The 16,266-nt window shown below is 57.8% G+C and overlaps 7 protein-coding genes across 7 annotated transcripts; 3 read left to right on the top strand and 4 right to left on the bottom strand.

Annotated features, from left to right (window-relative positions):
* Window positions 1-178: 178 nt before the first annotated feature.
* Window positions 179-1,432, top strand: EX895_004539 (uncharacterized protein; the record flags this gene model as incomplete). The annotated part of the gene is made up of 1 exon (XM_029885133.1): window positions 179-1,432. The coding sequence occupies one exon, from the start codon at window positions 179-181 to the stop codon at window positions 1,430-1,432; it is 1,254 nt and encodes a 417-aa protein (XP_029738375.1).
* A 550-nt stretch (window positions 1,433-1,982) lies between these two features.
* On the bottom strand, window positions 1,983-6,662 carry EX895_004538 (uncharacterized protein; the record flags this gene model as incomplete). Its single annotated transcript, XM_029885132.1, has 1 exon — window positions 1,983-6,662. The coding sequence occupies one exon, from the start codon at window positions 6,660-6,662 to the stop codon at window positions 1,983-1,985; it is 4,680 nt and encodes a 1,559-aa protein (XP_029738374.1).
* A 522-nt stretch (window positions 6,663-7,184) lies between these two features.
* Window positions 7,185-9,188, top strand: EX895_004537 (uncharacterized protein; the record flags this gene model as incomplete). The annotated part of the gene is made up of 1 exon (XM_029885131.1): window positions 7,185-9,188. The coding sequence occupies one exon, from the start codon at window positions 7,185-7,187 to the stop codon at window positions 9,186-9,188; it is 2,004 nt and encodes a 667-aa protein (XP_029738373.1).
* A 264-nt stretch (window positions 9,189-9,452) lies between these two features.
* EX895_004536 (uncharacterized protein) lies at window positions 9,453-9,921 on the bottom strand (the record flags this gene model as incomplete). Its single annotated transcript, XM_029885130.1, has 2 exons — window positions 9,453-9,478; window positions 9,606-9,921. 2 exons carry the CDS (start codon window positions 9,919-9,921, stop codon window positions 9,453-9,455), a joined length of 342 nt encoding a protein of 113 aa, XP_029738372.1.
* A 750-nt stretch (window positions 9,922-10,671) lies between these two features.
* EX895_004535 (uncharacterized protein) lies at window positions 10,672-11,448 on the bottom strand (the record flags this gene model as incomplete). The annotated part of the gene is made up of 1 exon (XM_029885129.1): window positions 10,672-11,448. One exon carries the CDS (start codon window positions 11,446-11,448, stop codon window positions 10,672-10,674), a length of 777 nt encoding a protein of 258 aa, XP_029738371.1.
* Window positions 11,449-13,055: 1,607 nt separating this feature from the next.
* Window positions 13,056-14,738, bottom strand: EX895_004534 (uncharacterized protein; the record flags this gene model as incomplete). Its single annotated transcript, XM_029885128.1, has 1 exon — window positions 13,056-14,738. One exon carries the CDS (start codon window positions 14,736-14,738, stop codon window positions 13,056-13,058), a length of 1,683 nt encoding a protein of 560 aa, XP_029738370.1.
* Window positions 14,739-15,392: 654 nt separating this feature from the next.
* EX895_004533 (uncharacterized protein) lies at window positions 15,393-16,223 on the top strand (the record flags this gene model as incomplete). The annotated part of the gene is made up of 1 exon (XM_029885127.1): window positions 15,393-16,223. One exon carries the CDS (start codon window positions 15,393-15,395, stop codon window positions 16,221-16,223), a length of 831 nt encoding a protein of 276 aa, XP_029738369.1.
* Between the last annotated feature and the right edge of the window lie 43 nt (window positions 16,224-16,266).

The raw sequence follows: 16,266 nt of genomic DNA, 5'->3' as shown, positions 1-16,266 counted from the left end.
GTTCACATCGCGCCTTTGCTGTCGCATCGCAGAGAACACATCGCAGCTGAATCTAGAGCCCACGCTCCTCGATTGAAGCCGACCTCCTCTGCAGACCTCGATCACGACCGGGCCGACTTTGCATCCTTTCTTTCTCCACTTTCGACCACAACCTTCACTCTTCTCTTGATCAGCCACCATGTCGGGCGCTCAGGAGATCGGAAGGAGCAAGAACGCTGACGGCGTCGCTCCCACACCTCAGAACACCCCTCTCAGCAATGCCCCTCTCACCCGCGAGGCTCTTTCGCGACCTACAGTCGGCACCATTGGCGAGGAGGACGAGAACGCCGTCGACGTTGCCGCTGCTCTCCAGGGCAACCCCGCTCTCGCCGCCATGGTCCAGGACAAGCTGTCCAACCTCGTCGGCCGCTCATCCGGCTACGTCGAGTCGCTTCCCGACCACATCCGCCGCCGCGTAGAGGGTCTCAAGGGTGTTCAGGTCGAGCACCACAAGATCGAGGCCGACTTCCAAAAGGAGATTCTCGAGCTCGAGAAAAAGTACGCTCAGCGATACAAGCCTCTCTACGAGCGACGAGCCGCCATCATCCAGGGCAAGCAGGAGCCCACTGCCGACGAGGTCAAGGCGGGTGAGGCCGTCGATGCCGACGAGGATAACGAGGACGAGCAGCCCGAGTCGCTCGCCGATGTCAAGGCTCCCGCCGACGGCGCCAACGGTATCCCCGAGTTCTGGCTCACCGCGCTCAAAAACCACATTGCCCTCTCCGAGCTCATCACCGAGCGCGACGAGGAGGCTCTGCGTGCGCTTGTCGATGTGCGCATGAGCTACCTGGTCGACCAGGCCGGCTTCAAGCTCGAGTTTGAGTTCGACACCGCCAAGAACGACTACTTCACCAACCAGATTCTCACCAAGACTTACTACTACCAGGATGCGGTCGGATTCTCTGGCGACCTCGTCTACGACCATGCCGAAGGCTGCAAGATCGAGTGGAAGGAGGACAAGGACCTCACCCACAAGATCGAGACCAAGAAGCAGCGCAACAAGAACACCAACCAGACACGCACCGTCAAGCGCTCCGTGCCCGTCGAGTCGTTCTTCAACTTTTTCAACCCACCTAAGCCGCCCAAGAACGGCGAGGTCGACGACGAAGATGCCGACCTGGACGAGCTCGATGAGCGTCTCGAGCTCGACTACCAGATCGGTGAGGATCTCAAGGACCGCATCATCCCTCATGCCGTCGACTTCTTCACCGGAAAGGCTTTGCAGTACGAGGACATTGACGATCTCGACGATGCCGACTTTGACGATGAGGACGACGAGGATGAGGACGATGACGAGGACGATGACCAGCCTCGTCGATCGGCGCAGCTTGGCGCATCTGCCGGATCGCAGATGGCCGGATCGCAAGATCCTCAGGAGTGCAAGCAGCAGTAAACGCAGAGCAGGTTTTGCAATGTGGCCGTCCTTGGCTTGTCAATGAATCCCAGATGACTTGATCGACCCGGTCTTTCTTCCCCCGAAATAACTTCTTCTGCTTATACTTCATCTTTGTCAGGCTATCCCTCTTTTATTGTCGACTCGAACCAAATCCTGTGCTTTAGCTCGTTGGCCGCTATGAAAGCTTCTCGTTGAAAGATGTGTGCGTTTGTAGGTGTGCAGAGTGCCGAAGTGCGCCGCGTCGCGCGGTGCCAGGCTCGCTCGGACTGTCCGGGAGGGCCGGTGAGACGAAGGGGCAACGTGGATCACAGTCGTCACCACAAACAATCGAGGCCGAAGTTGGGATCATCCGCATCGCACAGCGCACAGCGCCCAGGAGTTGAGTCATGGGGTATCATTCGAAACAGCTTCACAAGCCAGTGTGAAGACAAGTAGTACAAACATCGCCGATACCGCGATGCGAGTGAGTGAGACAGTGTTCAGAGTGTTCAGGAAGAGTGATGGCAAGTATCGTATCGAAGCAGACGAGATGGGGGCGCAACAAGACTCAGAAATCGTCATCGCTGTCATCTAGATCAGGATGCTTGCTCCTCTTGCTGCTTTTCAATCGCCCCTGAAACGCAATCGGAAGGTCGGGGACTGGCGGCGCCTCAGCTTCTGCCGCCCGTGGCAGCTCGACGGGTGAAGGTCTGGACTGCGACCTCCGCCTAGGCAGGGCAAGCGGAACATGTGCAGATGTCAGCCCGGAGTAACTGGGACCGTCCTCTGTGACAGCCGTATCACTGGACAAGGCAGTTGCAACAGGCGCCTCTGCGGCACTGGAACTTTCTGCCTCCTGCAGCGCCGTCTGCTTTGCATCTCCCGGCACCTCGCCGATCGGAGTGTCCAGGCTGAGGCTCACCAAGTCGCTTTCGCTGACAACCGAGATGGGCGAAGTCGGATCCACCTGCGGAGGCTCAGTGGTGCGTTCACCCTCCGCAAGACCACCAGCAGAGCTCTCCGCTGCCACGGAGGATCGCAACGGCGAGCCAGTACGCAGTAGGGCAGCGCCTGCTGAGCTAGAGGGAGCGATTGTGCCTCCATCCGAGACCTCTTCCCATCCAGACCCGACCTCCGAATCCGACAGATGCACCGTGGAAAAACTCTCATCTGCGCCCAACTTGCCCGGACTACGTGATGACGATGATCTCCGATCTGCGCGCGCCAAAGTCGTGAGTTGCGACGCTGTGAGATCTCGGCCCTTTCTTTGGTCCGCGGCGAGCTCGGTGTCGACTGCTCGCCTCGCTGGTCGCGTGGTTGCAGCTGACGAGTTCGACACCTGTCGAGCATCCAGACGCGGCGGTCTCTGCAGTGGGTGTCCTTCCGATTGAGGCGACAGCAGGTCGAGAGACGGGAACGCGATCCCCCCTGCGCTCAAGGCATTTGCGTAGGATGCTCTAGTCGAGCTGCTGGGCTGGTTGCCTTGACCGAGCCAGGCGGCCGTTCTCTGCTGGCTCTCTCTGAACAGCTTCTCGCTTGACCTAGCACCCGCATCCGAAGGAAAGGGAGCGGGAACAGTTTCACCATTCGGCGGCACGCTCGTTTTCTGCAACGATCCGCCTTGGGCACCTCCGGAGGGAGCATCGACACGAATATCAGCCGAACCATCTTTGCTCCCATCTGCATCCTCCTCAGACTCCTCACCTGCTGAAGGCTCCGAGAAGCTCTCCATACTTGGGTCAAAATCATCGTCGTCAACCCACTTGGGCGCAGAATCAGCAAAGGAGAAGATAGTCTTGGGTAAGGCCTTGATCCGAGCGCACAAATCGGCGAGATCCTCTTCGCCCTTGACCAAGAAGCCGAGCAGCATGCTCGGGTCGAGTGACTTGATGGGCATTCTGCGCACTTTGTCGCAGTGAAACGTAGAGGTTTGAGCTTCCGTGTAGGCATGTGACCACCACTCGTGCTCGTCATCTTGGTCCTCAAACGCAAAGCGGTGCGCAATGTCGAGCTGACGCGGAACAACCTCTGGGAAAGTGCTCGGAGGATAGCGAAGCGGTACCGCTGGGCGGACATTATGCGGATCGAGGTAGAAGAGCGAATTGCCCTGATGACCCATAAAGTAGTACGAAGAAGAGGGTCGGCCGCCGGCGATGCCTACGCTGTGCGGGAACGAGAAGGTGGCCTTGACAGATTCATAGTAGATTGGATTGACACTATCGAGACCAAGACGGATGCCGACCAAGATTAGGACGGGTCTCTGCCATGTGACCGTGGTGTCTCCCTTGCGACCATTCGTACCGGTCGTAGAAGCACGAGCCTTGCCCCACTGCCGAGATGCGCCTGCTGCAGCCCGCACCTCGTCGAGGTAGAATACGCCATCGTGCGCGAGCTCTACGGCGAGGCCGGCGTCTGCAAACTCGCAGACAAGCTGCTTGATGGCTCCTGCTGCGGTGGAAGGACCAAACCACTCGCCCACCTCTTTGCCAAGCCGCTTTCCCTCTCTCGCCATGCGATGAACGCCAAAGGGGCAAGCGGGGCTAGGGTCGTCGAGGAACCAGCTGAGGATCTTAGTGTACGTCGCATGACGAGCTCGCTTTTGTCGCCATTCGAGCAGGGTCTGCTTTTCGGCGGAGGAATCAAGCGAGAGGTCCGCAAGCTCTTGCAAGAATTCGATTTGCCGCACTGGGGGCGCCTCTCGCATCCAGGATCGGCCGAGATGAACGTTGATGAGCGCATTGGCAAGTAGACTCTGACCCGTACGAAGCATGCAGCCCCATCCAGAGTCGGTGGTGAGACCAGCTCGGCTGAAGCCAGCAGCCTGAGCCGCTGCGGTTGCTCTGCTCCAGAGGTTGGTGATGCCCATTTTGTCGCCCAACGTCAAAGAGGCGTTCGCATATCCAGCTCCCAGTGCTGCGCCAAGTCCCAGTGGAGGAGAGCTCGCTTGCATGGCAGCCTCCTGAGCGAAACTGCTTTCGGTGGCTTTGCGACCGAGCCAGCCGCGGCCGGCAGAAGCGGGAGGACTGCTTGAGCGAGGAGCCTCCGTAGACGAGGGTGCAGCCAAGGGTGTGGAAGGCGCGGAGGTGTCTTGTGTCGCTGCCAGCTGAGCTGCGGCCATGTTTTCGGCAGCCGAGGCCGCCTGATCCGAGATGGTGCCGTCGCGTGCGATGGGCGCAAAGTGGTTGCGATAGGTGCACCAAATCCTTGAAGCAAAATCGGGCTGGAACGCGGATTGTTGATTGGACGGGCTCGACACCGAAGGGTGTGATGCGCCATTAAAGCTGGTAGCCGATGATCTGGAGCGCAGGCTGTCGGAGGTTGAGGCCGTCGCGACGGTGGAGATGGAGCTACCCACACGACTTTCGTTCCTGTTGGCTGGGGTGGGTGCGCGGTCGTAGGAGGGCGACGGAGATGCCAGAGAGGTATGTATCGGGTCGAGCGGACTTCGACGCGGAGAGGAAGCGGATGGACCTGACGAAAGTGGGGACACTCGTCCAGCATCGGCTTCCGCAGCTTCCGAGTTCTTTTTGGCCGCCTCGGCACCATTGCAGTTTGAAGTTAGGGCGGATGCTTCGGAAGCAGCGATCTTGTCGTTGGATCGTTTCGGGCCGTGGCAAACGCCGAGCAGCCAAATCTCCTCGTCATCCTTGTTGCTTGCATCAGTGTCCATGAAGAATTTGAAAGCGCGATCAAAGCCAGCACCACCAGGAATCCAGCTGCCGCCGTTTGCGCCACCCACAGTGTTGTTGCTTGCGGCACTCGACGAGGAAGCGCCGGTGTTGGAGGGGGCGGCACTTCCGTTGCTACTCGGCGCAGGGGCGGAAGTGTTGTTATCACCAGTGTTCGCGCTGGTCATCCTGGCGGCCTTGTTCGAGCTTGCATTAGCCAGAGATTGGAAGAGAGCGCCAGCTTTGGAGCGTGTGGGAAGATTGCCCAAAGGTGAGGCAGATCGGCCAGCATCCGCGTGAGGGGAAGTCGCTGGCGTCTGCGTTGGTGAGCTAGAGGTTATAGCGCGAGCATCTTGACGATGAGGTGTGGGGCTAGAGGGTGCAAAGTCAAGGGCATCGGCTTCTCGGACGGGGGAGAGAGGTGGACCTGCTTCGATTGATGATGGGGTATTGTCACTGCCGACTATGTTGTAAAGCCAGCCAGTGAGACGCTTGGGTGCGCTAGTGAGTGCTTCAGCATCGTGGGCGGATTGGCCAGAATAATCCGAGGAGTCTGCTTCCGACGAACGTAGTTGGTGCGGCTCGGGTGAGGCGACAGAGCGGCTTGAGCGTGCGCTCTCGACGCTCTTCTTGGCTTCGTTGTGCATGACGCGAGCAGAGTAGGCCTCGGTGCTGGAGCGTGAAGAAACGGATCGTGACTTGGTGGAATCCTTGGAAACCGAGTTTCCGCGCCTTGGACGCATCCCTTTGAGCGAATCGGTAAATCGCTTGGACGCATGCGAGTCTGCGGATGCAGTGGAGGAGAGGTCATCGGAAGAAGCATTGTTGGCAGCTGCAGCTTTGGACTGATTAAGGTTCAGGAAGCTCTTGCTGCCCATACGTCGCAACAGTCCGAGCGAGTGAGGAGCGTCAGCAGGACCTGCTGTGGACGTACCAGAGTTTGCTGAGCTCAAGTTGGACGAGCTTGCACTCATGGCGTTGTTGTTTGTAGTGTTGCCTGCGCTGCCACCTAGTAGGCTTCGAATGCTGTTGCTCCTGCCAAAGAACTTGCGACGGTTGAAGCCATTAGTTTGGCCAGGCGCGGCCGACAAATCCGAGTCTTTGGTGGCTGCCGAGGGAAAGACAGAGAGACGATGCGAGTTGCTTTTTGCGGTTAGCAGAGGATGGCGAGAAGGAGGCAGCGGCGGGGAACCAGAAGATGCGGGATCCTGACCATTAGTTGAGACAGGAAGTGGCTGCGCAGAGTGAGACGGAGAGGACGAGGCGAACGTTTCAGGATTGGTCACCGTAGCAGATCGATTCCTTCCTTTTGTCTTGGATGGTGCATGCGATTGCTGTGGCGAGACTGTCGAAGTTGAAGTCGGAGCAGCAGCAGCAGCAGCAGCAGCGTTTTTAAACATGATGGCGGCGCCCAACGAGTTGACACGAACGCGGATACCTCTTTTCTGGCGCGCTTCCTTTGCTGAGGCGGGCGAAGACGTAGAGGTCAAGGCGCCATCAGATGCAGGAGTGCTGTGCACTGGCAAGCCAAGGTTGACGCCTTGACGTGAGGCGGAGTGCCTCGAAGAAGTGTCGGTCATGACGAGGATGCCTCGAGAGTTGAAACCCAATGGCAGGGACAATCAGACGATCAGACGGATAGGAGAGACATGGATACCGGACATGCGTGCTTGTGACCAGCAGCACTGTGCTAGCGGAGATTGGTGGTGATGGCGGTGAAACGAGATGAAATGAAGGTTGATGGGAGGGAGACAAGCAAAGAGAGAGGACTGAGCCTTGTGCCAACACCACAGAGAGAAACAGAGCGTGTCCCGTTCGCGAGGCAGTGACGCCTTGGACCCTGAACAGAGCGACTGTTTCACTGCACTGGGCCCCTCAAAATTAGATTTTGACGGCGTATTGAATTTGAACGTGCGAGTCGCCTGGCTTGCCAAAGCCAAATTGCATTTCAATTCAGGGTCCTTCTCTGCTCTGATCTGCTCTGCTCACCTTCGCTTTGACTCAGCTCCACTACGACCATCAACGACGCTACGCTCAGGAGGCGGCAGCTCACGATGCGCTTACCCATGCTGCACTCACCATGCTCAACATGACCCGCCAAGATGAACTTCTTCAGGGATAGAGACGCCAACAGCGACGCTTTCGACGACCCGAACAACGATCCTACCGCTCCGTCTCCAACCACTTCGCCACGCAAAAAGCAAAAGTTCGATTCACAGCCACCCACCTCAACATTTGCCGACGATGCTGCACTCGCTAGCTTGCGCAAGCGTATGGCGGGTCCCTCCTCGGCCAAGGCAGGTTTAGCCAAAGACCAGGACGAGATCAACAGAATCATCTATGAGGTCTCCAAAGGTAGCAAGTTTTTCGAAAACGAGCGCCAAAAGGACGCTCAGACCACACAGCGCATCCATGCTTTGCTGGCACGTCGTGACCAAAAGCTGCTCCAGGTCCCACCAGGAAGTCCAGAGTGGCAGTCGATCGAACGCAAGATCGAAGACGTGGCAACACGACTTGAGAACCGCCGCGATCTCTCCCGCACCATCCTGCATACCGACATTGACATGTTCTACGCCGCCGTAGAGCTCGCAAGGGATCCATCGCTTAAAGGCAAATGTTTTGGGGTCGGCTCGGGCGTGCTCGTCACCGCCTCCTACGAGGCTCGAAGAGGCTATGGTATACGAAGTGGGATGGCCGTCTTTGTCGCCAAGGCGCTCTGTCCCCATCTCATCGTCGTCAAGAACGACATGCAGAGCTACGTCCAAGCCAGTCAAAAGGTCATGGCTGTCTTTGAGCAGTACGACGAGAATTTGGCCAAAGCTTCGCTCGATGAGGCCTATCTTGACATCACCGAATACGTCGAGCATCACGGAGGAACGATCGATCAGGTAGTTCAACAGCTGCGCGACCAGGTCAGAACCGAGACTCAGCTCACGGTTAGCGTCGGTATCGCTCCCAACACCATGCTCGCCAAGATCTCGTCGGATAGGAACAAACCAGACGGTCAATTCCGCGTGCAGCCGGACCGCAAAGCCATTGTTGATTTCATGCGCGACCTGCCCTGCCGCAAGATCCCTGGCATCGGCCGGGTCAACGAGCGCATCCTCGAGAGCCTCGGCGTAACCACCTGCGGAGAGATCTGGAACAAGCGCGTAGAGCTCTGGCTCGCCTTTGACGGTAAAATCGAGTGGCTTATCAAGGCGTACCTTGGTATCGGCAATACTGTTGTCGAGCCGAGCAAACGCGAGGAGCGCAAGAGCGTAGGTCGCGAGCACACGTTCAGCCCTACCGCTAATACCGAAGCTTTGTTGGACCTTCTCAAAGAGTCGGCTCAGCGTGTCGAGCAGGACTTGGAGCGACTCGATTTCAAGGGCAAGACCATCACCCTCGTCGCCAAGCGCGACAACTACCAGCGCTTTTCTCGCGCACGTACCTCGACAAGGTTGGTGCATCGCGCCGAGGAGCTCTACGACATTACCAGCTCGTTGCTGCTGCAGGAGATCGAGCGTGAAGGGCAGCTCTCGCTTCGCTTGATCGGTGTTCGCGTCACCCAGCTCGTGGATCTTCGCGGTGCGGCTGCTGGCGAGGAGAGGCTGAAGAAACTCTTCCAATCCAAGGCTTCGAGCAGTGATGCGCAAGGCGACGCGCAGGGGAAGAGTGGGAAAACGCCGCGCAAGACCGCACAGGAGTGGCAGGAAGAAGAGGAGCGCCAACTCGCGCTTGCCATCAGACAGTCGCTCGAAGGCACTGCAGATCCCTATAATGAGGTGTACGACCTCAGTCAGGACAGCCCGACGATCCGGTCTCGGGAACAGTCACCGACGAAAGGTCAGACTGCAAAAGAGGCGGACGAGGAGCCCCACGAAGGAACGGACAAGACCAAGATGAAGGCATCTCCTTCGGAAGCAGCCGTTTCGTGTCCTATCTGCGCCAACACGGTGCACGGCTCAAATGACCAGCTCAACGCACACATCGACGCCTGTCTCAGTCGCTCGCAGCTCGGCGACACAAGTTCGCTGTCTGCACCCTCGCAGCAGCAGCGAGAAGCTTCCAGCGGGAAGAAGAAGCGCGGACCGCTCGACTCGTTTGTTCGGCGATCGCGTTGAGCCGTCCTTCCACCCCCTCCGGCTGCCTTGTTTCCACCTTGCCAATGATGGCTTTTTGCAGAGTCTTCCACCGTATCTGCGTTTGTATTTGTATCCTCCGGAATTGTCTCTTTCATAGGAACTGGGTTACGCCTTAGCATCTGGAAGTAGGCGCAGAGGTTTGAGGGTTCATTCATTCGATTTGATTGCCTGATGGGTAGGAGCGACAGAGGGTTCGTGCTGGGCCACTACGAGGCGTCAAGATTGCAATGATGCGCAATGCGATTAGTGGTGGTTGTTCTTGTGGTGACCTGTTCGTTGTGAACGAGAGAGAGAGAAGTCATGGTTAGTATGGCAATGGACTGCAAACAATGACGCTGTGCGGAAGGAGAGCAAGTGCTTGGAGAATGTCATTGTGCGGGTGAGGGCAAAACTTACGCAGGTGGGTAGCGTAGTCGATCGAGTAGCCGATCAAGAACAGCGTGAACAGGGTAGCGACGATCGGCTTGCCCGAGGCGTTCTTGCCGTCGAAGTAGCGGGCCTTGATTCCACCGCCGCGCTTCTGGGGAGCGTCACCCTTGGGCAAGCTCTTGTAGAAGCCCACGACGCTCTCCATGCGTGCCGAGGAGCCGCCGGGGCCCTGTGCCGACTTGGGCGTGGCGATCTTGGGCGGGATGGGCAGCGTCGACTGCGCGCGGACACCGCCCATGCGGAACAGCGCGGGCTGCTGACGAAGTGCAGTGCGAGCGAACATTGTGTATGTGCGGGTGGATGTGATGAAGAGGTTGAGAGGTGGTGAGGGTGAGGAAGATGGTTAGGCGTGTGGATAGCGACGACGAGCACGATTGACAGACACAGCGCAGATGCCCACTCAAAGACGTGCGAGCGATGCTTCCTGAAATTGGCGATTCCTTGAAAAACGGTTCCGAAATCCTCTTAGACTTCTCGACTCGGATCGCCGATTTCGCTCGTTTCCCTCCCTAATCCGCCCGCGCTGCCCTAAATGCGATCAGGAAGTTGACAGCCTCGCACGAACCCATTTTTTCTGTGTACCATACAAGCAGATTTAACATACAGAGTTCTGTTCCTACTGGATTTCCTCTTCAGCTTGCATCTCCAGTTGCTCATGCAATCGCCATCCCGCAGATAAACCCTCTTGATGTCCTTCGTCGATCGGACTCACACAAGCACGGCTCCACGCCGAGAGTGGCTCTTGGATGCAATGAGGCACACAGTCAGCTTGGAATGGAACAAGAACGCATACGGCGATGCTTCATATTTTTGGGTGTGTGTGCAGTTGTATGCAAAAGTACAGATCGCGTACGAGAGCGAAAGAGAAACGTAGAATAGATGGGGGGAATAGGGAAGCTGGGGAATGGAGAGGGCGAGAGGATCGGGTCACACAACCCAAAAAGGCGTGTGGGGAAGAGCTAAGCGACCCGGGAGATGTGAGTATAGAGCACTTCCGCTCAAACCACGCCACCAACCAGAAGGGACTCTACATTTAGTAGAGCGACTTCTTCTGGGTACGAGCGAGGTGCGAAGCGAACTCGACGTAGGGGGTGGCGGGGGGAGCGATGTCGCGCCACAGGTTGGGCGTGAGGAAAGCGTAGGTCTTGGACACAGCCTCGAAGGTGGCCTTCAGGAAGTTGCCCATGGTGGCGGTCTGACCGGACGACTGGGTGTAGCAGTCCTCGATACCAGCGAGCTGCAGCATGCGCTTGGAAGCAGGGGCGGCAACGATACCGGTACCACGGGGAGCGGGCACAAGTCGGCACATGACCGAGGCCGTCTTACCGGCAACCTTCATGGGGACAGTGTGGGGCTCACCGAGAGCGTTACCCCAGTAGCCACGGCGGACGGGGATGGTGGACAGCTTGGCGACAATGATGGCACCGCGGATGGCAGTGGCGACCTCCTTGGCGCACTTGACACCGAGACCAAGGTGGCCATCCGAGTCACCGACGGCAACGAAAGCCTTGAAACGGGTGCGCTGACCGGCACGGGTCTGCTTCTGAACGGGCATGATCTTCATCACCTCGTCCTTGAGCTTGGGCAGCAAAAGGTCGATGATCTGGTACTCCTTGATAGGGAGCGAGAACAGGTAGATCTCCTCGATGGACTTGATCTTGCCGTCCTTGACGAGTCGGCCGACCGAGGTGACGGGGACCCACTCCTCCTTCTCGCCATCACGGCGACCACCACGACGGGGGCCACGGCGGCCTCGTCCACCGCGGTCTCGTCCGAAACCGCCACGTCCACGGGGAGCAGCGTCAGCCATCTTGATTCTGTGGAAACAAATGGAGTATAAGGAAGTTTGGTTAGTTGCGAAGGAACGAGTGGATGCAGTCAACGACACGACAGGAGTGAAAGCGCGATGGTTGTTGCAAGGGTTGCATGGATCCAGGGTTGAGTAGCGGATCTGGTCGATGACTTTCTGCGCGCAATGGCCAGTTGCAGTTTGTGAGAGTAGGATTGGCAGGCGGGCAGATATGGACCGGGCGGTAGGAGTTGGAACGACAGCATCTAGATGTAAAGATCGAAGCGGCTAGAAGCTGGCGGGATGCAGCACATGATTGGCAGAGGTAGCTTCTGGGTAGCGTATCATCTCTCCAAGGGGCGATCATTGTGCCAGAGGAGCCGATGATGTACATTTCCGATGCCTCTTCGTTCCTATTTGATCCGCACCATCCTTGCTCTTTCGAGATCTGCGTTGACCCTTCGCCTGACGTCTGCGTGCTGGCGTCGCAATGCAGAGGAGGAGTTTTGACCCTAATGACATGCTGAAAGTGAAGCTAGAGGTCGTTGTTGCGATGGATGATGCAAGCTGCTCTGCGTCTTAGCTGGTTGATGATGCCGATTCATGTTTGTAGCTGTGTTGTCGTCGGCGTGGTATGCTGTATCAGCGTCCTGTCGATGCGAAGCGAACGCTGTGTTCGCAAGACGTCGCTGATAATGCCATGATGGGTGTGATGCTAAGGCATTTACATCCGACGTCTGTCATGCTATGCTGCGCTGCGTTGCTGTTTTGCTCTGTGCTGCAGTGTCGTTCTGCTACATGTCGCTGCTACCATTTCTGCCGATGCCGATGCTGCTGCTATTGATGCTTCCAGCACGATCAACCCTGTCCAAGGCTCTGCTTGTGCCGATGCCTCACCGATGTCCCACCTCCTAACCTGCTGCTCCAATTGCAATGCCATGCCGATATCGCGCCGTGACTCCGTCGTGTATGCTGGACGGGTATACTAACCTTGATGAGTATAAGGTTGATGAAAAGGGGAAAGGATGGTGGTTGATGGAGGTTCTTGACGATGATGAGGAACGAGACTGCCAATGTGACCACACTCTGCGCCTGTTCGCTTCCAGCCGGCGACTTTGGCTCTTTGAGAGGTCTGTCGCACCACTATGCTCTGCCTCCTCGAAGCTCTCGACGTGCAACCTTCCAGCTTTCGAGCTTGCAGCAGGCGCCCTGCCAGCCAACCAGAGTTTCCGTTCTGGCTCTCTGACTGTTCTGCAGTTGGATACGCAAAATTCCAAGCCCGGAGGGTCGCTGTCCCTTCAGGTATGGACTAGGTCACGTGCGAAATGTCTTAAAACTGTAAAATACATTTGTTTGTTTGAATGTGGTGTTACTCGCCAAAGCCTAACATAGAAGTGCAAACCTAACATCGAGATACAAAATAGCCACTTCTACCTGCTTGCCTGGCCGAACCAGTCGCCATGGGGCGTACGTTATAAAACCTCTTGCCTTCCTGGCACACTGCTCATGACATTGCGCCTGTCATCGTCCGTCATTGTTGATGGTGGTGGTAATACAGTGCTCTATTCATACAGTGTAGCAGAGCTTGCCTTTCAGGCCGTCGATGTTGTGCTTTCGACCCTCACAGCTCACTCGGTGTTCGGCGACGACAGCAATTGAACGAATCGCAGCCATTTGAGAATGACTTGCTTGGCGGTATCGTAGCCGTCGTTCGGTCCCAGCCTTCTTGGAATCATGAAGATCTCGCGGTGGCGCCTACGGCAGTCGTGGCACTCCTCGTCGACTCGCCTGCCAATCCCGGCCAGCTCAAGGTGTACGAGCGCCTCCCACCGTCGGCTGAATTGCATGCCCTCCATAGTCGGCGTGTCCATGCCTGGCATCAGCTCCTGTGTGGCGTCGGACGGATAGATGGCGCGCAGGAGCGGCTGCTTCGATCTGCATTGCGAGTTCCACTCGCCGATCCGGCGGAAGACCTTGATCGAGCGTCCGACCTTCAGACAGATATGCGTCGGCGTCGAGCACGCCATGAGCTCGTGGATGTAAAGGTGTCCCTTCTCCGTCCGATCCGTCTCTGTCAGATTGCGCGACATGCGGTGGCGCATCAAGGCCTGCGTGCGATCCGTGAGACTCGTCGTGCCGAGCCAGTCATCGTACTTAATGAACACTTCGGACGTTGCGCTAGAACTACCGTAGCGAGTGTACGAATGGTAAAAACCGGGCCACTTCTTGGCCTCGGCGACGTGCTGGAAACAGTACCATTCGTCCGCGTCATCGCCGTCACTAAGACTTGCACTATCGCTGGCGGAGGGCCCAGACGGTGTTGCGGAACGCAGGCTGGCCGTGGTAGCCGTGTGCGAACCTGAAATGTCCTCGTCCGAGCTGCTGATCACCAGACCATCCTGGGCGCTTGTGGCGCTTGTACCCTTCAAAAGCCGCGGGGGAGCAGACGTGCCGCGGTACGACCGAGATGGGGACGGGGACTGAGCTGGCGATGATATCGATCCGTCCTTCCGAGTACAGCGGGTCCCATCCTTTTTAATGCCCCAGCACTGTCCCTTGACCGGCTGGGAGCCGTTTGGAGTGAGCCAAGTGTTTGCCACACTGGCCTGCAGGCCTGGCCGTCGCGGAGGGGTCTTGACGTCCATGGGTGGGTCTTCCGTCGGCATAAGAGCTTGTCGTGAAGGAGTCTTGACTTCCGTTGGCGGGCTCGGGTCTTTGGGAGTGAGGATGCGGCATCCTTTGTCCGGCCGTGGCGCTGTCTGAACAGGGCTAGAAGCGACTGGCTTCCGCTGTGGAACCAGTTCCCAAGGATAAGTCTGTTTTTGCGTTGAAGATGCAGCGACACTGATGGACCCAGCTTTGAGACTATCCGGAAAGTCATGAATGGGGTGGAAGGTTGACTGCGACCCTCTTGCGGGTACAAAGGCAGGAGGTCGAGGCGGAAGCCTGCTGGGGTCGGCATAGTCCTCACGCGAGGATTGGTTTGCCGAATGCAGCGGTCGTGGTGTTGGATGCTTCGGGACGCTGGGCTGCGGGAAGCGCACTGGGGAGGTCTGGCTGTATGATGAGGAGGGCTCCGCCAAGTGCGCCAAGTACGGCGGCAAGGACGTCTCCTGTTCCGATGGGCCTGCTCCACGTTGCTGCGAAGGATAGGAGGGAGATACGGGTAAAGGTTTGGGTGGACGGCTCGGCGAAGGGGACGAGGACGATGACGACGTGGGTGGGGCCGGTGAGCGGAACGTTAGCCGCTTGAAGACCTTCGTGAGAGACGAGCTGCCCGAGTCATCTTTTGATACGGTCTTGGTCGACATACGGGAACTCGACCACCGGCCTGCCAGCTGCTCGACCGCGGTGTCCTGTCGATGCTGGCGGGCTGCTCGCCTTTGGTTCGGGGTAGCGTACTACTCGATGACGATGATAATGATGGGCGTAGACGGAAGAGCCAAGGTGGGGTGGAAGTTGAGCTCAACTCGGAAAGCGAGTGTTGTTCTTCCGCACTCATGGCCGAACCAGTGACAGGTGAGGTGCATGCAGCCTCGCTTTTGCTTTCCGCAGGGTCCTTTCCTCTGAGCCAAATGTGTTGTTCGAAGGCACGCGTGCAGCTTTTGTGGAGGCTTCAAAGGCGCGTCACTGGATTTCGTTGAATCGCCCGATTCAAAAAATCAGAAAAGGAAGGCTTCCCGATCCCGATTGACTGCGGCAAGTTCGCCCGACCTTTGAAGATGTAAACTCGAGAGTGTGCGAAATTCGGGCTCGCAGAAGAGTCAGTCTGTCAGTCAGTCATCCAGCCAGCCAGCCAGTCAGTGAGTCTCTGGGCTTGACACAGCCAGACAAGAAGGAAGGATCGCTGGAAACTGTGCTCGTCGCTATCGCCAAAGTCGAGCAACTCCATCTCTTCCTTTCCTTCTCCTCACACGCAAAAGTTTCGAGGTTTCGTTTCCCCCCTTTTCTTTTCATCAACCAAAATGTCGAAGGTCCCTGCTGCTCTCAACCCCACCGAGGAGGACATCTCGCTCCTCCTCGCCGCCCAGACGCACATCGGTACCAAGAACGCCGACAAGCAGATGGCTCCTTACATTTACAAGCGTCGTGCTGACGGTATCCACCTGCTCAACATCGGCAAGACCTGGGAGAAGATCGTCCTCGCCGCCCGTGTTCTTGCTGCCATCGAGAACCCCGCCGACATCTGTGTCATCTCTGGCCGTCAGTACGGTCACCGTGCCGTGCTCAAGTTCGCTGCTCAGACCGGTGCCACCGCCATTGCTGGCCGATTCACCCCCGGTTCCTTCACCAACTACATCACCCGTTCGTTCAAGGAGCCCCGTGTCATCGTTGTCACCGACCCCCGTGTCGACCACCAGGCCATCCGTGAGGCTTCGTACGTCAACATCCCCTGCATCTCGTTCGTCGACTCGGACTCGCCCCTCAAGTTCGTCGACGTTGCCATCCCCGGTAACGTCCGTGGCCGTCACTCTGTCGGTCTCCTCTGGTGGTTGCTCTGCCGCACCGTCCTCCGCCTCAAGGGTGGTGACCTGTCGGTGATGCCCGACATGTTCTTCTACCGTGACCCTGAAGAGGTTGAGCGCGAGGCCCAGGAGGCCGCCGCCGCCGCCCAGGCCGCCAAGGAGACCGCCGAGCCCACCACTGAGGGTGCCGCCGACGTGCAGGCTGACGTTCCCCTCGCCGTCGCTGCCAACCTCGCCACCGAGACCGGCAACGTCGACTGGTCCGCCGAGGGCGCCCAGGACTGGGCTGCCGACGGTGCCGCCGAGCAGGCCACCAGCTCTTGGGAGTAAATTGGTGCCTATCGCCATGTCCTTCCCGACCAGGACTTTGCGA

This window comes from Sporisorium graminicola, chromosome SGRAM_4, assembly GCF_005498985.1.
Source record: "Sporisorium graminicola strain CBS 10092 chromosome SGRAM_4, whole genome shotgun sequence".
Lineage (NCBI taxonomy): Eukaryota > Fungi > Basidiomycota > Ustilaginomycetes > Ustilaginales > Ustilaginaceae > Sporisorium > Sporisorium graminicola.
The sequence above is the reverse complement of the archived record's forward strand: the minus strand, read 5'-3'. Positions and strand labels throughout refer to the sequence as shown.